The sequence below is a fragment of the Lagopus leucura genome, unplaced genomic scaffold (genome assembly GCF_019238085.1).
Source record: "Lagopus leucura isolate 7727_CA_CO unplaced genomic scaffold, USGS_WTPT01 Super-Scaffold_100001, whole genome shotgun sequence".
NCBI classification, from domain to species: Eukaryota; Metazoa; Chordata; class Aves; order Galliformes; family Phasianidae; genus Lagopus; species Lagopus leucura.
The window spans coordinates 10,033,919-10,058,554 of NW_024962262.1; the positions used below are offsets into that span (position 1 = coordinate 10,033,919).

At 45.4% G+C, this 24,636-nt stretch overlaps 1 protein-coding gene across 1 annotated transcript in view; it reads right to left on the reverse strand.

Annotated features, from left to right (window-relative positions):
* Window positions 1–17,674, reverse strand: part of LHFPL6 (LHFPL tetraspan subfamily member 6) — a 136,623-nt gene extending 118,949 nt beyond the window's left edge. The window contains exons 1-2 of the mRNA XM_042868468.1: window positions 17,613–17,674; window positions 15,421–15,974 (exon numbers count right to left, since the gene is read on the reverse strand). Of these exons, the coding sequence (XP_042724402.1) occupies window positions 15,421–15,805 (385 nt within the window). The 5' untranslated portion in view covers window positions 15,806–15,974; window positions 17,613–17,674. The remainder of the gene's footprint in view (window positions 1–15,420; window positions 15,975–17,612) is intronic.
* Between the last annotated feature and the right edge of the window lie 6,962 nt (window positions 17,675–24,636).

The window sequence follows — 24,636 nt, forward strand, 5'->3', positions numbered from 1 at the left end:
GCTCACTGGGTGATCTATTCCAGACTGAAAATATGGCAACAGATTTGCAGCTTCAAAACTAATTTAAAAAACAGCTTACGCTCTCTTTCCTTTTAAAAATGCCATCCAGCTCCACTATACTCAGTAGGAATAAACTGAACCTATGTTGGAAAACACAAAGACACATCTACAGAAACGCAGTACATCTTATCTTTGTACAGATACCAGGTGTAATTAAAACACAGCTACTGCTTATCCCTCATTTATGAGAGTGGTGAGGCAGTGGCTCAGCTGCCCGGAGAGGTTGTGGACGTCTCTCCCTGGAGGTATTCAAGGGCAGGTTGGATGGAACTTTAAGCAACCTGGTCTAGTGGGAGCTGTCTCTGCCCGTGACAGGTTGAAATCTTTAAGGTTTCTTTGTTCTATGATTCTGTGATTTAGAGTTTTATTTTACAGAGAAAATAAAAGCATGATTTCTTAAGAGGCACAGTATTTGGTCAGATCCTTTTCAAACATAATAGCTTTCACTGAGGCTGAGTTAACCATCTTTTGAACGCACAAAGGCTATCACTGACCTACTTTAAAAACAGACAACAAAAAAGAACAGCCTCCATGACAATTTGTTCCGTTTTCTTATTTTTACCACAGACAGACAGGCGTGCTGTTTAAAATCACAACTAAGTATAATTTTTTACTATTCTCATGAGGCCCCTGAAATGAAAGAATTTGTTTGCTGAGCTTCATTGACTGAAAAATGTCTTGACAGAGTACATTTAAAAACGCTGCTTATCAGACCTGTTTCGAGAGATTAGTTTGCATATTTAATATGCTAATGTTCCACAAATAAGAAGATTTCCAAGTGACTTATTACGGGACAAGTAACCCAGCAGAGTTCTGACTCATTTAAGCTAGTGCCACAGTCAGTAAACACGGCTCCACCACTGCACACCCCCTCAGAGCCTGTCCGTAGCAATAAGCCATTTCTTCTGAACGCCTTCCAAAACCGAGGCCACATTCTGACTTTCAGCAAGCTGTTCTCAAAGGTTTATATTCTCCCCGTCACCAGCATGTCAGGAAGACTGCATATCTTTTGAGCTCTGATTAATTTTGCCTTGACTCTATTGAAATGTCAAGTACAAACTTTAACTTAGGTTCAGAAATGTTAATCAGTTTTGAAATAACCATAGATTGCATACATATCAAGGCCCATAAATACTCAGAGGAACCTGTCAGAAACAGTATATCATTAGCAGTCTTGCATCTTTCTTCCTGAAAGGCCACCAAGTCATGTGTTCATCAGCACTGATACTGGAACATGTCATCTTGAAAAAATAGGACAAAGTCTTGCATTAAGTCTTAATAAGATAAAACACGAAGATAAAACTCTTCTAGGTTTATACCTATCTGCACTCCCAAATAAGCTTTTCAGAGCTGCAACTGCTCAGATTGGTAAAACCTTTTTAGAACTACAGATGTTTAGAATAATCCTGTTATCAAAAGCCTGCATAATTCCATAGTAAATCTGCTAATTACATTGGAGAACTTCTTGCTGGAAACACCACAGTAAACATCCTTAACTTTGTGCCATCATACTTAGACTAAGGAAAACTCTGTATTCTTACAATTGGCTTAGTAGGAAAAAAAATGTTCACACAAACTAACACACCTTCATCCATAAAACAAAGTTCTCAGCAAACCTGAAAAAGCAAGCAAGACTTCAGTCATGAGCCAGAGGTCAACACACTCACACTGTGCTCTAGAAAGATATTTTCTTCCCCCAGAAGAAGTGGTGAGGCCACCTCTTCCAGTCTGATGTGAGCCAGGGCTGACTTCAGCTATACTGATAGGTGCTGCATCTCATGGCTCACTACTTGGAACTGGCATCTGGAGCACATGGTTCTCAAGGCCATCTGGTAGCCTGAGTCTCTGGAGACACTAAGTAACTTTGTATCCACACCAGAGGAACAGGATGCCATCCAGAGGGACCTAGACAGGGTTTAGCAGAGGGCCCAGGTGAACTTTATGGGGTTCAACAAATCCAAGTGCAAGATCTTGCATCTGGGTTGACGCAACCCTCACTACCAGTACAAGCTGAGGTGCAAAAGAATTGAGTGCAGCCCTGCCAAAAAAGACCTGAAGGTACTGGAAGCTGAACATGAGCCAGCAATGTGCCCCTGCCCAGAAAGCCAACTGTATCCTGGGCTGCATCAAAAGAAGTGTGGCCAGCAGGGTGAGGGAGGTGATCCTGCCCCTCTGCTCTGCACTGGAGTACTGCATCCAGGTGTGGAGTCCTCAGTACAGGAGAGGCATGGACCTGCAGGAGTGTGTCCAGAGGAGGGCCACAAAAATGATCCCAGCGATGGAACACCTCTCCTGTGAGGACAGGCTGAGAGCTGGGGCTGTTCAGCATGGAGAAGAGAAGGCTCAGAGGTGACCTAAGAGTGGCCTTTCAGTATCTAAAGGGGAGCTACAGGAAAGAAGGGAACTGACTCTTTTGCACAGTCTGCAGTGATAGAACAAGGGGAAATGGCTTCCAGCACAAAGAGAGAAGATTTAGGTTAGATATATGGAAAAGGTATTTTACAGCAAGGGCGGTGATGCCCTGCCCCTGGAGACTTTCAAGGCCAGGCTGGATCAGGCGCTGGGCAACTTAGCGGTGATCTAGCAGTGGTGTCCCTGTTCACTGCAGGGGAGCTGGATTAGATGACCTTTAAAGGCCCCTTACAACTCTAAGGATTCTACGATTCTATGACATTTGGAGGCAGTACAAGTGAGGCACCATGTCTTTTTTTGGAACTCCTTCCCAACCAGCTCAAGCAACTGCCTGACATGTAAACTACAGTCAGCCAACCCATCAAATAGCTGTCACATACACGTATGCAAAGGGCTGAGAAGGAAGTCCATGGGAAACCTCTTCTTAAGAAGGAGGCAGGGGAATGTCCGTAACCTACAGCTTTCCTGAGGCATTCAACGGCCTGTCCAAGTCCATGTGCATTTGGGAATACTTTATCAGCGAAGGTAATTATGGAGACCTCAAAGTATAGGAAAATCAGGTGCTCTATTAGTTTAAACTGGAAGGACTCAGGCTAGTTCCTTCAAGAAGACAGAGGAAAAGTTTCATCAATCAGAAGTCTTATTCTGAAAATGATTTATGGTCTCCCCCATGCAGCTACCCTTGGCTTGCAGTGAGACAGCTCTGTCACTCTCTGAGTTACCCCTGTCTGCAGAGCTCACTTTTAGGCCTTTTTAAGCCTCATTTTTAATTAGTAGTTTAAAATTTGACTGAGAAGCCGTGACATTATTTTTGCATTTCTAATTGCCCCAGCAGACTGAGAAAGACCTTTCGGACAGACTGATGCAATTCAAACGATGGCCTTTTGGAGCACATCTCAAAAGCACCTTCACTAACACCCAGCATCTGTCTCAAACACAGCCCTGAGAAAGCACTATTATGTGCCAGGGAGAAGGTAGCAATGGTGTGACCAACCAATGCCAGGGTCATGTTGGGGTGTCCACCTCCCCTCACCCCACCCACAGGGACTGAGCATCATGTACTAAATGGAAAGCAGCCACGTTTGCTCTGTGCATTCCTGCACACATGCATGCACACACACTTTCCTAGCAAACCAGCCTTCTCATCTGGTTTTGAAAAGAAAACCCCTGTCGTCATGCATCCTGGGTTCCAGAAGGCTCGTCTCAGAACCTCAGGCTGTCAGTTGAGCTGCAGTCCACTAGCTCTGCTTTTAAAATAAAGCTGCGATTAGCCTGAAGGAAGAGAAATTTGCCTCTTACAGCAAGCTCTTTAACTGCACTTTTGACAGTCATGGCTGATACCAAGTGAGAAGGAAGGGAAGCAGCTCCCTTTTCTTATCATTGCATGCAAAAAAACAGTGTTGAGCGGACCCGGATTTCCATCAGTTTTCTAGGTGGATTTGCAATGGTATCTGAGTCGTTTTCCCCCACCTGCTCTGCCAAATTGTTATGGTACGAGCGCTTTGCAAAAAAAAAAAAAAAGCACAATTGCTTGAAATTACACTGGAGTCAAATGTTGATAAAAAGGTGTCACAGAGGGAATGAAAACTAACTGCTGTGAAATTTAATGAAACCCACTGAGTGCCAAGGGCACAGGCAGCCAAATTGAATTTAAAAAGGCGCTAGGCAGGAAAGCCTGTAATCGGACTAGCCACTATTTTAGGTGAGATAAGCAGAATGACTTTTCTCTATCACAAGATCAAAACAGATGGCAATTCTTATGCATGAGATGAAAAGTTACAGTATTTATCCTTCCTGCTTCCTGTGTTCTTAGCACCGGATCTCCAGCTTAGAGGCTTCAAAGCAAATTTGCCATCTCCAGCGCAAGGCTTGTCCCAGCCCTTGCAGGTCACTGAGCTCTTTCCTGACACAGTTTTTATTGCAAATTGTTATGGAAAAGAGGAACAAGCTAAACAGAGTTATTAATGGCTCAGTACAAACTAACTTCAGCCATCGTGTCGTTTCCCACAGTCTGTGGAGAGAATTGAAGCCAATGGAGGAGAGGAAAGAATAAAATCAAACGCTAACATGAGACAAGAAGGAAGCAATGGACAGTGTTCAACAGATGGCTCAGAGCTCACAAGGAGAATGGTTTCCAAAGCGTCCCTCCACTGTAGGATACCAAGAAATCACTCTACTCCTTAAGTATTACACAGCATTACTTTGAAACACTGTTAAGAAAAAACCTAATCTAGCAAACAGAACTGTGCTTGCATTCATTTATAGGGGTATCCTCTGAGACTACTGTAGCAGAAGGGGCCATAAAGCTGTGCAGCCCACCTTACTTCTTAGGAGTAGTTTGTCCTTAATTCATTATTTCAGTGCTTTGAAGAGTTATGAGTAGTTTGGGGGACAGATGGGCAGCGCACATCAGTGTTTGCCTTAGACCCCGGCCACACAGTGAATCTTGGGTCTGTAGCTTTGCCTTGCTGATGGGTTCTATCACCACATCCTGGTCTGAGAGGCCAAGTCCTGCTCCTGCTAGTCTGCCTGGTGCAGAGAAAGTCTCTGGTTAGAGAGGAGATATGGAGACTGAACAAAGCTCTCCTAAGCCATCCATTGGGACTCCTATAAAAAGAAATTCTTGTAAAAATGCTGACTTTTATAACAATCTCTTAATTTTGTAGCATGTGCCCATAATGGTCTGGGAATCTGTCTTGGCTGTAAAGATCTTTATCCCAGTGTTTAGTGCCATTCACCATATTTTTAATGCTGTGGCAGAAAAAGTACTTGTAAACAAATGGAATTCCATGCAAACTACAATGCCAGGGGAGATGGAAGCAGACCCAACAAGGTGGAGGCACAGACCAGGGCTGATATTCTGTATTTTCATGTGTGAAACCCACACAGCACCCGAAACACCCTAACGCCCTCAGTGACTCAGCACATGCTATGCATGTCTGAAGGCATTAAAAATGTCACGAATTCAAAGAACACTCTTTTTCCCAGTCTGACTTTGTTTCGGATTTCTTTGGATTAGCAGCTGTCTTTTCCCCCAGTGATCTGCATGATGGGTTTCTAGAACTTGCTACATTATAATAGCAGCAACCATAGCGACAGCAGTAACTCTGTGTGACTGAAAGCGCTTGTACAATTGGCATCAGGCAGACATGCAAAGCTCCAAAGGAAAAGTCAAAGCTCGCAGACATACAGCAGCATCTGGGCCAAATCTGAGCAAAGCTGGAAACTAAGTCCAAAGAGATTTCCTCTCATGCATGCACTCACAGAGTCCCCTAGCACCAGTTTCTACCACTCCTTGAAACTAAGCACTTTCTAACGTGTCCTGGGAATCCATACCAACAATTGGCATTGCGCTGTATTGTGCCTGACCTGAATTGCTTATTAAGCTCAGAATATCGAGATTATTCTGATTTTTTTTTTATTCTGATTTTTTTTTTAGGAAAATGTATTCATAAATGGGCTTTCAGCTCCAGATTCACAAAAAAAAAAAAAAAAAAAAACCCACAAAAAAACACAAAAAAACAACTCATTAAGAAGTGGTGAAGCACACTCTTCAGAAGCCTTCAGGCTATTTCTTACACTCCACCATGCCAGCGGTTTTCATATCCTTTCATAGAGTGCTGTATTTCAGTAGCAGCTTTTGTAATTCCAGATTGATCATCCATGGCTTTATCTCAAATCCTTTCTCCTCAATTCAAGGGACAAACTTCGTATCTCTTTGCATTTATTAGAAAGCCATTCTTCTCAAATCAACAATACCACTTTATATGGCAAAGTCATCTTTATTGGGAGACAATACAAGACAAGTGAACTGTCAAACTGCAAAGGAAAGGTTCAAATCTTTACATCACTGCAGAAATGATATGTTTTTATCAAAACACTGCATTTTCTGCTTCATTCTCTGTAGACCCTTTCGGGTCATGTTACAAGATAAAAATAACAACAATTTATAATTGATAATTGTTCAGGTTTTCTTTCCCTAGCATTTTCTTTACAAACCACGAGTCCTACAAACTATTGCCAACCTCACTTAAAAGTCTACAAATCGATTCAAAATAGTCAGTCTTTATGAAAGACTGAGGTTTACCAGGTTTCTGCAGAAAAAGGTGGACTCAGCTCTTGGTGCAGTAACCCTCTAAAATGACTATTATTTTAATGCATAAGTACTAATGCAGTTAGTACATAGTATCCAGAGAATTAGGTAGGATGTGGCATGCAAAGAAGCTCTCTGCACTGCTATGCAACACCAGCCTCCTCCAAATCTCATGAGCTCAATAGGTAGCAACTGTGCTGAGCCGTTCTGCCCTGCCCTAATTCCCATGGAGGAATATCGCTGTTGATTTCAGCAGCCAAGGCTCTAAGGAAAAGTGGGGAGACAAATCTGCATCTGTTCTCAGAGGTACCTGTGACATCAGGGGACTGACAGTGGAACAAACAATGTAAATGAGATCTAATCAAGCCTAGTGAATCAGCTGTACCGCTAGCATTGTCAGGGTGCACTGACCATGCTCAATTTTTCATGCCTGAGAAGATACAGGACAGCTGTTAGAAGGGATCTGTCAAATGCAATATTATCTCTCTGACCTGTGATATCTTGTGGTGCCAGGGTCATCCCAAGACTGAGGAGAGTGCCCTTCTTGGTCCTCTGCAACTTAACGCTATCTCTCTATGGTCTGAATGTTATTTAGGTCCTCGGACTTCAGCAACAGAGAAAACTTAATATCTCTAAAATCAACAAAGATATTACAATGAGCCAAAAGAAATCCTTGAGCAAAGAAACAGCCAACACGATGGACACCACAAGGCATGTGGCTGTAGGTGATGTTTAGGTGGTATGTATATATTCCATGTTTCTTCACTAAGCCATGCTCCTTCCAACGCCTCTGAACGCCTTGGTTGCTCTCATGTGCTTGTCTTTATCCAGGTGATGAAGGAAACTGAAAGCTGTCTTATTCTACTTTGTAAAGCAAAAGTTAAAGAGATCAGAAGGTAAAAATATGCATTGGAGAAATAAAGGGATGTGAGCAAGGAAAGGAAAAATGCTGGCTGAGTATCACGGAAAAGTTCCAAGCGGAATGCCTACTAAGCTGTGTTTCCTGAGAGAAGAAAATAAAAGCATTTAATACTAGACCAGACAAAATCCTGCAAAATGTGCCTTTGGGAACTATTCTGTCCTCACTGTGGGGAATATGACTTCATCTGCACTGGAAAACGTTGCAACACTTTGATGCCAAAGTGAAGCTCCCAGCAATATTCAAACATCTCACGGAGCTCAGGAACCAAAAGAAGCCACAACTTTCAAGGCAAATATAAAATTGCTAACTCCCAGATTCTGCTCTAAACAATACAAACGTAGAAGATCAGAAGAGAAGTAACTCGGAGTTTACTCTGACTTTGCACCCGCAAAATAGATTATTTGTTCCCATGTCTCACATTTCCTGAAGTTTCATTAGGTTATGCAAGCAAAGTCCTTTGAAATGAAAAGCTCACAGAAGTGCTGAGTATCATTGTTCCCTCCTAATAAAAAAGGGCAAAAAATAAAAAGCAAGAAGCCTAAACTTGATTCTGCAGATAAATAAAACAGCACTCCAGGATTTCTATAGATCAAAAATGTTGTTTTTAATGCAAAAATCTGCTGAAATCCAACGCAGCTGCAACAACATTCAGAACATCATTTTTTTTTTTAACATCAATAGGAAAGGGAAGAAAAGAAACTCTTTCCAATATTTTAGCAGCATCTTTTATTTTTTTTTTAATACATCAGCATTTCCATTTTAATTGTGCTTCCAAAGCACCAAAATCTTTCTCCAGGCTGAAACTTAGCATGTTTTTTTTTTTCCCCTATTTAGCTGAAAATTATATTAGGAGTGAATATAACTGGTGAGGGAAAAAAACATAATGCTTGTTTCAGAGCCCAATTAACTATAGACAAGTTAATTCACTTGGGTAACACTTCAAGAAGAGACAACCTTGGATCCACACCCATTTTAGATTAATGTCACAATCAAATATTCTTACCTTTAGGACAGAAATATTGACATAATTTGCACTGAGTGTCCTTCATTTCAAAGAACACATGAAAATCTGTAGCTGATAAAGGCCCTGCTGCTTCTCCAGTATGATTCTGGTGCACCAGAAGAATTAAGACATCTCAACTGGCTGATGACAGAATGAAAAGAACAGAAGCAGAGAAATATGAAGGCTACTCCCAGCACCATTTGTCTTCTTCAGGTTGCATCTCCAGTGTTCCAAGAGTATTACAACTCCTTGCTTGCTCAATGCTCCTCATGCCCCTGATGACAGGAATGGCCTCCTCAGAGCTAATCATTCTGCACTTTATGACCAGTAATGTTTATTATTTAATCTTGCTTGCTAACCTGCTCCATTGCAATGGCTGGTATTAGCTTGAGCAGCAAACATTTGTTCACTTAGGTCTCCTTCGTCTGGATTCCTTAGGGAAAGACTGTGCAAAGAGCAGTGCTGGTAGATCTGCTGGGTCAGCAGCCTTTAGGGCTTCAGGAAGGACATGTGCAACCAAAGGGAAAGCAGTCACAGGAAAGGGGATTGTCTGGAATCTAAGTGCCTGCTTTTTTTTCACATTTTTTCACATACAAGCACCTGCTAACCTCGATTCCCTTCCAGTCAGATTTGGTGGCAATGCACTTACAAAAGATTTAAGCAATACAGGCTACATCTGACTAAGAGAATAAGAATCTAATTTATGTCATTTAAAAACCAACAGCGACAAAGAACATATATTGCATCAGTTCATCTTCTGTTTTGAATTTGCTTTATATTTTAATTCCTATTCTCTGTCTGAATACAGCAGAGAGGGAGCTGGCTAATCTTCAATGGAACATATGCTACAAAATCTGTTAAAGATAACATCACCTTCTAAACTCCCTCGCTCTTAGCATCTTCCCAAACATAATACTTCCCAGCCTTTCTCAGCTGGACTCCAGACCCAAATCCAGGAATTTGACCTGTGCACTATCACAGCAGATGAAGGCAACTTTCAATGCTGGGAAGCGGGCAGTGAATATCAGCATTAGCTGCCACAGGATGCATTTCAGCGAGTCAAGGGAAGCACAGTCAAACTAAAAAAGGATGATGCTGCGAAACACTACACTTAATCTCTTGGTGGATACCTGTAGAAATCTGGAGTGATACTGTGAAACACTGATGCCATGAAGCTGCTTCCAGACAGGTTTTGGTAAAGAAGGCACAATATAGCACAGCTTAAATGGATTAAAAACAAGTAAACTGGTGGATCTTAAAAGAATATCTTAAAAGAATAATTACAGTGATCCTTAAGCAAATGTGATTTTGCAGTAATCTATTTTTAGTGCTACACTTTTTTAATATTTGCATTAATGATCTGGAGGAAAAGCAGTCAGTATAATTCACCACTGGAACGACTTATGAAGATCCTGTTTTCCTGGAATTAAATTCAGACTTGAAAGGCTGTTTGTTGTTTTTTGTTGTTTGTTTTTTTTTTTTCCTCAGAGATACACTCTTGTTCAAATAGGAGTTACACGAAGGTTGTCCTGCGACCTATGCTAAGGCAGACCTCAGTCTAAATAGTCACAGTGCTCTCTGCTGACCTTATTACTGCTGAATCTATCAGGCTACAACATGACATGTAATCACTCACAAGTAACATTTAACAGTGCGACGTTCCTTTTTTTGTTCTTCTGTTACCTTCTGGTGAGGCATCCGTTCCTCTCACAAGCCCCTCTTGCAATGCCTTTACATGCACATGTATGCACTGGATTAATACCTAGCATGCAGTTCATCTTTGTCCTGGGTGATGATCACCCTGTCACACATCTACAGCACAGTAAAGTCACTGAAGCTTTGCATTTGACAAGATGAAAGAGAGGGAAAGACGTGTAAGACAGCCCTGAGAAGCAAACTTGGAGGGGAAGAATAGTTCTTGGTTTTGGGTAGAAACAGACACCCCTCCCTGGACTCTCCGCACATGGGTTTGGGGTAATCATTTCCTTCTTGGAAGTCTCTTGGCCATCTTTCCTGCTCCCACCAAGGCTCATTTTCTCCCTGTTATTTTTTCCCAGTTACGCTCTCTCCCCATAGGCAGAAAATGATCCTGACCTTAGCCTTCCATGCAGAAAGCAGAAAGTCTCATTGCAGCTGTCAGACAAAATAATGGTTACTGGTCACTGCCCGCAGTTCATTTCCTTCCCTTGACGGTTTCTAGCCTTGGTAGTCATCTGCAGTTACCTTCACCAAAGCCCCTAATGACTTTTCCTGAGCTAATCTCAGACCCAAGGCTGCCTTCATTCTCCTTGCCTTTGGCTGCAAGCCACATTTCTTGTCCTTTAGGCTCACAGACTCCGTCTTTTCCAAGAGGCCCTCCTATTTCTTCAGCTGTTTCCTCAAGCACTTCCTTTGAGGAATAGCTTCTCTACACAGTCTCACAGTGCTATGGGTTTAGTTCTCTTCCCTTTTCTACCCTCTACATCTTAGACCTTGACTATCTCACTTGCAAAGTCACATCCAGCCATTAATATGCTTACTTGCACACCTCCTTTGGCTTTTTCTCTTTAAAATCTCGAGAGTTTTTCTGAGAGTTCTTCACAAGACAACACATTGCCACACCTTCAGTGTTCATCCTGATGGCAAATGCTACATTAATCAGCCCTTCTTCATACACAGCAGTCCTGAGCAGGTGATAGGTGACGGAAACTGTTACTGTCACTATTGGCACAGGACACTTGGATAAGAATCCTGGGGCAGTTTGTATGATACTTTTTCCAGAAGGCCCCATCTTTTTCCTGAGGTGAAATCAGAAGCTGCCAGAATCTTCATCCCCTTCTTCTCTAACTAAATGCTCCTTTTACCACTGCCCACTTCAAGAGCTCTCCATGTTTTCTAACCAGCAATTAAAGGACCTTAGTTTCACCAATTTTAATAGCTCCCATGAGACACAAGAGAAACAGAATAGAGAAATGAGGACTGGAAAAGAAAGTACTGCTTCTTTCTTTACTGAAAGGATTGGCAAAACGTGTGCACTGCTCGCACAGCAAGTGATGAGTACTGAAGATGACAGTGTAAGCCACACGGCTACTCACAATGATGGCAAGAGCTCATTTTTCATATGCCACTCAAAATCAAGGCCAAAGAGTCAGATTCAGAGGGGCCTCTAAGTCAGCAGGTCACTGCGTGCTCTGCTGCCCTGGATTCATACCTCTCTGAGCTTGTCTTAGCCCTCCTGCAGAGCCAAGGGGAGTTCTGAGCAAGTGGAAATTTCATCTATAATTCCTGTGCACTGACCATTTTAATGAAAAGCTTCACCTTGCCAGCATAACACTCTTTAAATTGACCATCCTTGCAATACTTGCATCTTTTAATCCGCTGTCTCTCATAAAACTGGCTAACCTTTCAGTTCATTATGTTCTTCAGATTATTGCTGTGCTCTTAAAATCATTGTTCTGCATTTGCAGAGTGAAACTATTCACCAAATTAGTATGTCATATCTGAGCTGCAAATTTCTATCTCCTCACTTAAGTAGAATTGACTTGCCAAGATACAATGAAAAGAAGATCAATAATTATAGACTCTAATTTGCCATAGATTTCTTAAACTTTGCTTCCTGCTGTTGTGTCCTCAATAGTTATGGTGAAAGATGCATCCTTGCAATCTGTTCTAGCTACATTACATATCTCTTTATCTTCCAAACATCCAAAGTAAACCAGCTGGAAACGCTGCACTTACTGCTACCAGCAAAGACTGTATCTATCTACATAACTGTGCCCTCAAGAGGTTACAGACAGCATAACTTTCACCTGGGTTGTCAGTATGTCAAAGCACTCCAACAGAAATGCTCCTGAAGCATCTTGTTGAGATATTGCAGCAGCAGTTTGACCACTGAAGAAGTGGCTGGACTTCGGGTACTTCTTGTTGCCCAAACTGCCTTAGTAGAAGCTTAGAGGAAGCTAATGATAGCACTGTTTCTCATGTAAGCAATTGCTGCAACAGCTCAGCCTTGCCACGTGATTATACATGGGAAAGGAAGTGGTTCCTAAAATTGCAAATGGAAAAGACTGTGATGCAACCTTTTTGTTAGGAACATAAACTCAGCTTATCCCAGAGTCATCATAAAATCTATGTATGCTGCTTAGGCAGGATTGTCTGAAATATCACATACAAAGTACATAAAAACAACCAATATCTAAAGAGCCATTCCGGGTCCGCACGGACCTGCAGTTTCTTGCAGGCTCTGCCATTCAATTTTTATGATAAGAGCAGATTTGTGCCATAAGCACTCATGAATAATTCCATCGTGTGAGTTGCCACATACAACTGGGGAAATCCCAGCTGTAAAACCTTGGCACAGTTCAGCTGGTGCAAGCTGCACTACTTCTGCACAGGTGCTATTCCACTGACCTACTTGGAGTTCCCTCTCTTTGTTACTGCTGGAAGAAGAGGATCAGGCTGTTTGCTCAGCACCTCTGGTAAATATGCCTCTCTGCCACCTTTCATGGCAGTAAAAATGCTTCCAGTATTGGATGAAGGAGTTTCAGCAACTCATAGGGCAGCCTACATCTCACCCACCCACAGGCCTCCCTGCTCTCAGTTGGCTTAGCTACTCATCAATCCATGATTTTAAACCCTAGTGGGAAACCTACTTAGATCCTAGACTAACAGAACACCACTATAACTTTAAACCAGCTACGCTGAATATGCCTACGCAGGTTTCTAACTTCAAGAAAAATGCAGTTTATTCAAACACTCATCCTCTACCACTGTCTGCAGCAGCTATGTTGATGCAGGTGACCAGGATGAGAAGAAACAGAAAGTGAAACCATTACCCATCTCCTTGCCCAAACGCAGGGAAAGGAACGGAACAGAACATGAGTTACAGGCACCACTCAGTGCACTGTTTATTTTTCCCTGGGCTTTTCCTTCATAATAATAATGGTAGAAGGTTCTTTTAACCCCAATAAAAATATTTGTGAGGGTTATATTTGGCTAGATCTCCAGCTGGAGGCCAATTAAAATGGCAATCACAATAGTCAAAGCACACCTCATGGTATATACCTCAACCTATAACCATTGTATGGGGAACAAAGACCCACATTCCTGTATAGCAAATAACCCCAACAGCTCATGGCTTGACTTAAAACAGCCTAATGATTATAATGCCTAACGTCAACATCTGTGTAAATATAGCTATGTCATTTAAACAATGGAGCTGTACTGATCAATAGCAGATGAAGATCTGGTGAAGGATGTAAGGATCTGATCTTTACCCCCATACGTGCCTTCAGAACAGCCAAAACACTGGCTTCAGCCATCTGGCCCCTCTCTGACGTCCCCACAGACAGTTTTTAAGCAGGTTAAGAAATGATGGGTTCTCACTTTGTTCATTTCTTACACATTTCCAGCAGCGCTGAGTGAAATGAGAAACAACCATAAAACCCAGTAGAGGGGAAAATTGGACGTGCTGTGTAAATAATTTCTGAACTGTGAGTAAAGTTGCTGGCAATTTTCATTTCCTATCACAGGTTCACGTATCTTTGAATTGTCACCTCCTGAGATGCTCACTCCCTTCTAGAGGAGATGCAGCGTGGTTACATGAGTGGTCGTGGCATGGTCTGAAGGGTTCTCCTTAAGTGGGAGAACACCTGGGAGAAGAGCCCACATCTATGGCCCACGCTGACATCCCGGTGCAGGGTCTCCAACACCTCCCATGTCCCCTTGTCTGTCTGTCCATCCACCCCACCATGTTTCACTATGGTGGCTGTAACCAGACCCAGGCATGCAGCACCACCAAACACAAATTAAAACCAGATGAGCAGAGCAGCAATTGGAAAGAGGGGGTGGTTAAAGCCCAAGCAGAGCCTGTGATGGCTCTCAGTGAAACTAGCCAGGCCACGTGGGCTCACAGAGCTTTGCTGAATTGAAAACCCTCTCCACACCCTGGTTGCCTGACCGGAGCTCTATAATGAAGCAGCCTTCTCAAAGCAGCAGTTTCCAGCAGAGTTAACTCTCAAGCAGCTGCTGCGTTTTCAAATTGTCAGCCAGATTGAACACAGGAATGCAACGCTGAGGGAAGGGTGAATTGACAGGGTCAGTTTGTTCTAAAGTGCAGAAAATGCTCCAAAAGTCAGAGCCAGGGCTTCTGGCAGCCGGTGGAGAGCCATGCTAACACCGCCCAGCTGAAGGCCTGGCACAGGTCCCTTACAGGGCCTTGGCTGTGTCCCCTAAGCTGCACCCCAGCTGTGTTTGCATCTTGCATGTGGGATGGGAGCCCACTGTCCTATCTGGGTGCACCTCAATTTGGGGAGAGAAGGGCAGGAAATGGGCCCAGAAGGACTGCCCAAATGCACCTGGGCAGATAAACTCATCCCCTAATGGAGGCAAGCGCACACCAAGTGAGAAGAGGTGACAGTGAGTGCCACCGAGCCTTGTGTTGCTGATGACAGGGGAGAGTGATGATTTACTGGTAAAACAGCCCTATAAAAAACACGCCAGAGTATCCTGCTTATTGTCTCATACCCTTCAAACACTCCACGGCTAAAGCCATACAATTCGCAGGCTAAAAAAAGAATGGGAGGTGATTCTCCTACGCAGTGTCTAGACCGCAGCCTCCTCTAACCCCACCGGGCAGAATGGAGCCAGCAGCCTGGCAGGGCTCCTCCTCACGCCTCCTCTACCAGGGTTAAACATTCCCTCCCTGTCTTTAGCTCAAATGTGAGCTGAACCTCTCAGGTAGTTCTCAAAGGTCATCCAACAACCAGGCATGGGGCTCAGTGCAAGAGCAACCGTAGGTGAGCAAGCCACATTCAAACACTCAGACAGCCACTCAGTGGTCAAGTGGCCAAGCCAAGTGGTCTGCCTCATACCTTCCTCTTCCCAAAGCCTCCACACCCATACAAATTAAGTGTGAAGATCCACACCGCAGCACAAGCAGGCAGCACTTACCTCCCAGGAACTGGATGCCTCCTGCCACCCTGCCCACGGTCCTGGAGATGAGCTCGGACACGCAGCAGCCCATGAGGGCAGTCAGGGCCACCAGGAGGAGCAGCCCGCAGCCCAGGCCCGTCACCACCGTGCAGATCCGCCACTCGGTGCTGGGGATGGCCTGGAAGGAGGCGTAGCGGCCGCACTGCTCCACCATGATGGTCGTTTGGCGGCTCTCATCCCGCACCGGGTAGGAGCACCTCCGGAAAGTGCCAAAGGAAACCGACTTCTCCAGTTGAGATCCCAAGAGCCAGTAGGGCATGAAGAAGCCCACACAGGATGCCGCTGCACAGAGGAAGGAGAGGAAAGCCCAGACCACACCGGCGCAGGTGAGGCTGGAAGCCATCTTCACGTCTGCACCAAGCCCCTCACAATGGAGAGACAGAAAGCCCCTCTGTATTTTAGAAGTTAGGGATAATCCAGAGTCTCTCAGCCTTGGCAAATCCTCACAACAAGAGAAGCTCGGATCCTAAAAGCCAGGGGGATGTTTCCTCCCATCATGAAGACAAAAGTCCCTGATTAAATAACAGAAAGGAGAAAAAGCCAAATTCAGTAACACTGACATTAGAAGAGTTTATCTGCCAGAGCATCTTCTCTTCCTCCAGCACTTCTCACGAAGACATCATACATCTCTGTCCCATTCCTGCAGCCACTAGCATCACTATGGGGGGGCAGCGTGGGCATGAAGGCTGTGCTGCCCTGCCAGAGCTTCCCTGCTCACCTCTCACCCCTGCACGTCTTCACCTTCCCTCTGCTGATAGAGAAAAAGGCGAGGTCTCATTCATCCCTCCTCCTGCAACATGCTTTAGGCATGGCCTCACAGTTTCCGTGCAAACCGCTCACACTGCCTACAGCTTTTCAATCCCAGACCCCCGTGGCAGCAGTAAACCTCATTAACACAAAACCTCTTTGCCTCTTCCCAGCCCAAACGCAGCACCTTTAGCTCCTGCTCCTCCCGGACAACTCACAGCCTCCCAGCTCTGTGGTGCGTTTGCCTGTTTCAGGAAAGCTGCTTCCCAAAGGTTGGTGTATATTTCTTGTTGAATCCATCCTGGATTGCTGCTCCAACTGTGTCTGTAAATTTATGATCACCTCTCACAGTTCCTATAAATGAATTCCGATGGCCATTTACAAGGGCTTTTTTTTTTTTCTAAGTGTGATTAGACAGCAATCAGTGCACTCAATTAATGTGCAGGCAATAAAATTAAAGCTCCCTTTGCACCAGGAGGGAACGCAGAGACAGTGCCTGTAAGTGAAATTAAGTGTGTGCACCACACAAAACTTTTGTTTACTTTTAAAACACTGAGAAGAAAAAAAAAAAAAAAAAGTCTCTTCCATAAAGCTCAGAAAGGCCCGAGATGCAGAGAAGCCACACGCTCAGCTTCTAGCAGACACAGCCCATCTGCAGGAACGCTTTCCAACCTGCCAGAGCCCTAACCTCGGGGACAGAAACTTGGAGCGGGGCACGGGCCGCCTCCATCCCTCCGCAGGCATCTCCCGGGGAAGGACCCGCCCGCGTCTTGGCGTTCCACCAAACGTCTCCAGCAAAGTGGGTCACGGCACTCGGGGGAAATGGTTCCCTCAACTAGCGGACGAGATCGGGATGGATACAGGGGCAGCACCCTTCCAACCCGCGGGGCAGCAGCTCCGCTCCGCACCCCGGGCGCTGCCAGCCCACGCCCGGCACTCTCTCTGGGGCGTGGGATCGCCCCTCCGGCCCCAAAACCCCGCTCCTCCGCTCCGGGGTAGGAGGGGGCGGCCGAGAGCTCCGGGGCTCCCCGAGGGAGAGCGGGGGCCGGGAAGTGAAACTCGCCGGGGTGATGCTAGGGGAAGGCTGCGGAGTGCGAGGGGCGGGAAGGGGTACAGGGGAGAGCAGGGGAGCAAGAGGACGGGAGAAAGGGGTGGAAAGAGTGCGGAGTAGTGGGGAGATCCGAGGAGGATGGGGGCCTCGGAGGGGAAGGGGATGCGGGACAGGAAGGGGAGAGCGGGGAGCCGGGAGCAGAAAGGGGTCCGCAGAGTTCGGTGGAACGGGAAAAGGATGCGGCTGCTGGCTGGCGGTGCGGGGAGCGAGCGGGGCGGGGATGCAGCCGGGCAGAGCCGGGCTCGAGGGGCGCGGGAGGCCGGGGGAAGCCACAGGGAGCCGGGATACTTACTCTCACGCCGGGCGCTGGGGCTGCCGCCGCGGGTGCCGGCAGCACATGGGCGCGGGGCCCGGCTGCGGAGCCGGCGGGTGGCGGCCGCCCCAAGCGACTCTCGCCGCGGTCCCGGAGCGGAGGCGACGCGGGCGGGACCGGCACCGGGACCCTCCCCACACCACCCCGGCCCGTCCTTCCCTCCCTTCTCCGCACGTCTGATTCCTCGGGAGGCACCGCGCTCCGCCGCCTCTCCTCCCCCTTCCCCCGCCGCCGCCTCCCCGGGCGGGACTCGCCGCGGCCGGGGCCGGGGGCGAGGGGCCGGGAGGAGCCTCCCCGAGGCGTCCCGGGGCGGGGCTGGGGGTCCCGGGGGGAGTCCTGGCGTCCCGAGGCCGGGGGCGGCAAGGAGAGAGTGGGGGAGAGGGCAGGGGAGGGGGAAAAAGCCGGCGGGGAGGGAGGGCTAACGAGGGGGGGGGGGGGGGGGGGAGGCTGCAGCCTTTACATGGGAAAATACGGGCTAAGCGGGTGGTGTGCGTGTGAGCGGTGCGTGTGACTGTGTGTGTGCATGCGAGCTGCTGAGCCAGCGATTTGCTTCCGACAGTTTGCGCTACAGCGAGGGGCAATGCGAGCGGAGTAGCGAGCAGCTCCTGCGGCTGGGGGAGGTCGGGCGGAAGGGTGGGAGCCCCCAGGTCTTGGCCGGGGTCTGGAGTGAGAAAGTTTTGGGGAGGGGTTGCGAGGAGGGATGGTATCCGCTGAGAGAGAGATTTCCTCTTTCTGCTTCTTCCTCCCCGCCCTGCAGCGCCAAAAGATTCCATCCAACAGAAGACAATTTTATGCCGAGTTTAAATTATGTCGGCACCAGACAGGGAAAATCTCTTTGGTGATGTTTCTTTTACAGTCCAAGAACATCGCGTGTGATTTAAGTACTGATCATTAATATTATTAATGCTAAATGGAAGCGAGGTTTATTGCACTCAGTCTGTGTTTACACCATTTACTAGTAACAACAGTCATGTTCAAAATTAAATTACAAAGCCACTTGATTGGATGGGTGGTTTTTTTGTTTTGTTTTGTTTTGTTTTTAAAAGGAAGACTCTTTTTGCCCTGTAACGTGAAGTCTTAAAATCAGAACAGTAGTGGAAATGTATATTTTCTCAATAGACAAAAAAAAAAAAAAAAAAAAAAAAAGGATTGAGAGTTATCTAGCAAAATCTAGTTTTCCATCCTATCATTTTAAGCATATTCCCCAAGGAAAAGTGATTCAAATAAAAGAAGGTTAAATATTCTGTGATTCTGTATTGGATGCAGCATGCTGTAGGGAGCCTGCTTTAGCAGAGGGTTGGACTCCATGGTCTCCAGAGGTCCCTTCCAACCCGTACAGTTCTGTGATTCTGTGAAATCACAGAAATACAGCTTTGGTGCTAGAAGATGCGTGTAGTGATGAGCTTTGCAAGGAAGGCAATAAAGGCATAATCCCAAAACAACCACAGCCCCTCAGCTGCACACACAAAGGCTGTGTCTGTGTTGGCAAGTATCAGAGATTACAGAATCACAGAATGGCCCAGGTTGGAAGGGACCTCAAGGATCACGAAGCTCCAACTCCTCACCACATGCAGGGCCACCAACCTCCCCAATTAATACTAGACCAGGCTGCCCAGGGTCCCATCCAACCTGGCTTTGAACACCTCCAGGGACGAGGCATCCACAACCTCTCTGGGCAGCCTGTGCCAGCACCTCACCACTCTCTGTGAAAAACTTTCCCCTGACATCCAACCTAAATCTTCCCTCCCTCAACTTAAAACCATTTCCCCTTGTCCTGCTGTTATCTACCCTTTGAAAGAGTTGATCAGCCTGTCTCAATCACAGAACCACAGTATGCTTTGGGCTGGAACGGACCTTGAAGATCATCTTATTCTACTCTCCTGCCTAATCTGTTCAGCAAATCTGTTGGTGCTGAAGACCTGATGGGTATTCCTGTGTTTCCACATGGTTTTCTTTTGATTTGCTATAGTCTAAGTCTCTCACACTCAAGACCAATTAGATGCCCTTCTAAAACCTTGTCTTCAATAGCATCTACCCTGTGCACTCATCCCTGCTGGGTAAAATAAAATGGGCCTGAGCAAAGGATGATCTGGAGACTCATCCTGAAAGTGAGCCACGCCAGAACATGAACACTGCTGTGCCCATAGGGTGGGTGACTGTCCCAGTGGTGAGAAGCAGAGCCTGCTCTGCAGCATGCCTTCCTAGCACCCTCCTCTCACACCAGCTCTGCATGTTTCCAGGCCTCCACCACAAAATGCCCCAGTGCTCAGCTCCACTTCTGCGAGCATCTGCATGCTGACCACTCTTGTGCCTCCAGTCAGAGCCTGGCTCGGGTGTTTCTCCTCCTGCTTCCCTTTTTGGGAAAAAAAAAAAAAAAGGACACCATCATGGGAACTGTGCTCTTGGCATGAAGAGAGAGAAGGAGAAAGTATTGTCATTAATTTGGAATTGCTTAAAGAACCAGTTTGGTGTTCTTTCATTAGCCCAAGGCCTTGGTTACAATGAAACAACGATAGATGTGTCTAAATTAAGTGCACTGGGATTAGGCAGGAGTAGAAATTGCTTGGTGTTAAAATGACTACAGGAAAACTTCTGTTTCACACATGTAAACAGTTTCTAGGTTACATCTGAGTTTGTAAATCTAGGGAGAAGGAAACAAGTATGCATTTATTCATGCAATTTATCTCTTCCATGGTATATGCCAAGGTCCCCAAGTCAGTGTTTGCTTTGCTAATGGCATCTCTACAGCAGTCCATTTACTTCCCTTATATGGCCTTTATATTCACTCCCTGAGCTGCTGCCATTCTGCATTCCCTCATAGAGACTGCACACAGAGTTCTGCATCCCTCCTGAAGCATCTTATCTTGCCAGCTGTCTCCGAATGCCCCCGCAAGCTGGCCACATAGCTTATCCACTTGAATAAGATCTCTTTCTCCATCCATTTGCTGTCAGAGAGACAAGTGGTTTTGTTTTGATTAGAAACAAATCAAACACATTGCATGTTTATGTAACTCTTATTCCTTTTTTTCCCTAATGTTTGCAATTCAGCGTGCTTCAACTATATCAACATTTGCTGTCTTTTCAGGGAACATTGTGCTTAGGTGTACTTTTACAAAAGCCAAAATATTTCAACTCGTATCTAACCTGTAGATAAAATAATAAAAAGGGAGTTACTGCACAGTGCTTCTGGACCCATGATCTTTCCTATAACCACAAAAGCTGAGCTTCCTCCGAGCGGAGCAATAGCAGAAGTACTGATCCGCAGGGCCTTGTCTATTCTGAAATAGCAGCTGGTTTTAAAAGTGGCTCTGGTACTTGGAGACTTAACAGAATCCTCTTTTGAGAGAGCCTCCGAGTTGGTGGCAGGAATGTGAGATGTGGAATTCCCACTGCTGGCACCACCTGAAGTCAGACCAAATCAAATGCCTACCAACACACTGTCAGAAAACTGCCGTAGCAGGGAGATGGGAAAATATGCGTATAGATTTTACCATCTCTCTTCTCCCTGATCCATTGACTAAGCTGCTGTTACATCTGGGGCCCTACAGACTGGATCAGCGCAGCAGAATGGAGAAAATCCTGTCACTGCACCTAAATCAACCCAGTTAATATACACATCACAGCCCCCGCCACAGAATCTTTCATTACAGCATATCCTGTAAGACAACCCACTGTCATATAAAATGCCACAGGGGAGTAGGAGTGTTCCTGAACTCCAAGGAAAATGAAACAGATAGCAAACCTCCATCTCATTTTTCCATCTTTAAGAATAAAAAGAAAAAGAAAAAAAAAAAAAAAAAAAAAAAAAAAAAAGCAGCTTTTCTTTCACAGGCCACCATCTGGTTTTCTCTTGTGTGGTCTGTAGGAGAGCGATAGTGCCTTCATGGTTCCGAGCATCTTACAAAACTGGATCTTCAGGTCATGTCTGCACTCGATTTTAAATGAAAAAGAAAGATGTAGGCACAACAATAGACTTGAGGCGATGTACTGGGAGCAGCAGAAAGTCAACTCAATTATTCAAATGCAGTCACTAAAAACCAAGCAAACGAATATTATGGGGAGCCATCTGATAATTAATACACTTACTTTAAATTCTGTCACAGCAGCAGGAAGAAAACAACAACTAATCATGCAAAAAAGTAGCACCTCAAGTCTAACACCTGCGAATTTCTCATCCAGAGGAAGGTAAGAAAACAAATTCAAATTGCTACATCTTAATACACCCAATGTGGTGCCTCTTCCAAGTAACACACATTGTACGTTTTCTACTGTGGGTGGAAGAGGACTCCAGAGATGTGAGGCTGTCACATCTGAACCTGAATCCTGGCCTAACAACTCAGCTCTGGGCAAAACATTCTCTCTTCTGTTCCTTTCCAATGCTATGTTACGATTAGGATTTATCGTTATGATTGTTCTAAAGGTGGCAAATTTTACAAATCACATTGCTGAAAATTCATGAACAGAACGTGCTTGTGAAGCTTGGATATCTCAGTGAAAATACTGCTCTTGCTGCTAACCTCACTCTTCATCTCTGGACACACCTACATGTAAAGCATCAATCAGTAAGAGAAAAAAAGAAACATCCTTTATTATATGCAATAAACCCTCCTTAAGCTGCTTCGTTTTTAAAGCATTGTTACTTATTATGTAAGTAATATAACATAAAAGCCACCAGGTGCTCTGCACTTTTGCCAAATAGCAGTTGTAGCAAAACAAGCTCCTGATTATCTCTTTCATGTCCCGTTGCCAACGAGGCCCGTGGTAGTGGGAGAGGCTCAGGAGGCTCATTGGGCACCAACTCTGCAGCTGAGGGAGGAAGATCAGGGAATTCAGGATGGGTGTTAGGAAAAATTTCTGAGAATGAGCAGTGAGGACAGTGGCACGGTGAGAACAGGGAGGTGGTGGCGTCACCATTCTAGGTGCTCACGTGTAGATGTGGCACTGAGGGATGTGGTGAGTGGGTACAGTGGGGATGTGTTGGTGGTTCAACTTAGCGGTCTTTCCAACCTTAGCAATTCTATGATGCTGTGAATGCTTGCTCTGCCCTCACCAATGCCACAAAGATGCTATGGGACAACTGGTCCCAGGCTAGTGCTCATTTGACAGGGAACTGGCTTAGTTCTGCACAGAGGAAAACCACAGGGGTGATTTTAATCCTAAATTTCCATTCTTCCCAAGTGGGCTTGGAAAAATAAGGAAAGTCTGGATTGTGAACGAGTGATTTCTCAGTAAGAAATACTCATTGGCAGTCAGTTTTCTGTGCATAGAGACCAACACAACATAATCGGGCCAACTTATTTACCAGCAGAACATCTTCTCATCCTCCCCAGGCAGAAAAACAGCGCTAAAGAAAGCACGGGTCCTACACACAGGAGCGTAAAGCCCCGAAGCAGGGAGCGGTGCCGGAGCTCCCAGCGCTGCTCCGCAGTGCCGCTTGCTGGGCACCGCCGGCCGCGGGCGCAGGCAGCTCTGCCGGCACAGAGATCTCAGCCTGTCTGCTTTCTGTACAAATCACTCACCTGCTTCACAACCGCACCGTTCTGCTGTCTTAATGCTGACGAGCTGCAGGTGCAGAACGTGCCGCGCTGACCTCACTGCTGGATTTTGCGTAGAGTGTGTACCTGCGTGAAAGGGATGCGAGGCATCTCCCTGGTCCTTCCCCCAGGCCTTTTGCTGCAAAACTGCACTGAGCTGCTTCTCCCCCAAGCTGCAGCAATCGTTTGCATCTAGGTCATCCTATTAGATCGCATTCCCAAGGAAGAAGCTAATGATTTCTGGGGGGTTTTGAAAGCCAAGCTGAAAATCCTCATGTTGGGGATAAAAGCCAATTCATTTTACAAGTGGAAGCTCATTTCCTCCAGATCATACCCGGAGGTTCATGTGGCTCTCAAGCCCTCTGTGAAGCTGTGACCTCTGAAATCTCTCACAGCTTTATACATGGCAAAAAAAAATGTAATAGCAGCACTGTGACTTGAAACCGAGGCAGTGCCCACTTCATGGTGCACTCCTTTCCAAAACACAGGGAATGTCATCACACAGGGGAAAGTCAAATTCTTTTTGTTTGTTTATTTGTTTGTTTTAAGGAGGTTACCTAAAAGGCTTTTGCAAAGAGAAGTCAGAAGTCTTATAGCATCCACATGCCCTATGCATTTGTATAGATATGATAAAAGCTATAGCTCTACCTACACATACCTACATTGCAAATACTGCACCTAGTGTACAGCAGACTCAGATTCACTCTGCACAAGCATAGACCACAGGCTACCTGACCTGCACTGTGGACGGGGAGGCACAGACACCTGTTCAGCCACTTTCTTTGTCCTTCCTTTGTCACAGGGAGTGAGGAATGTAGGTTGGACAGTATGTGCTAATATTTGCCTTTACAAAGTGTTTTCCTTCCATGTTACAAGTTGTTCTTCCTTTGTCATTAAAGTACATCTTTTTCTTCTTCCATTCGAAGCTGCCTGCTCTGGAAAGAACTCTTAACTGCTTGCAAAAGAGTTCTCTCTACATTTTGTTGTAGCAAAATAACCTAGTCATAGACTACGCTTCTGCAATATAACTACATATTTCAATATTCATTTTCACGATGAAAAAGCTAATTAGCAAGGTCGTTACAGTTGCCACTTGTAAAGAGGAAGATAGTAATTCCATTAATGTGCTCACAGGAACTTCATTTATATTACCTCTTAACCTTTACAAGGATATTATCATTTCAATAATTAATTGCTTTTTTTTCATTTAATTTGCAGTTTACCATTTTCCAGGGAAATTACCTATTAAACTGAGAAGTCTTTTTAAAAAAATCTTAACTATACACTACAGGCTGTCCTTAGAAAAGCTGGATGTTTGCTAAGCCACTTTCACATGTTGTGTGAGAAGAGAGGACTGCGGCAGCACTGCATATTAAAGAGCTGCCCATCACATGGACATTTAGCAGTTGGATGAAAAATGAGGTAGAATGGGGCTGAGACAGCGATGTGAAGGGAATTAATCCTTACTC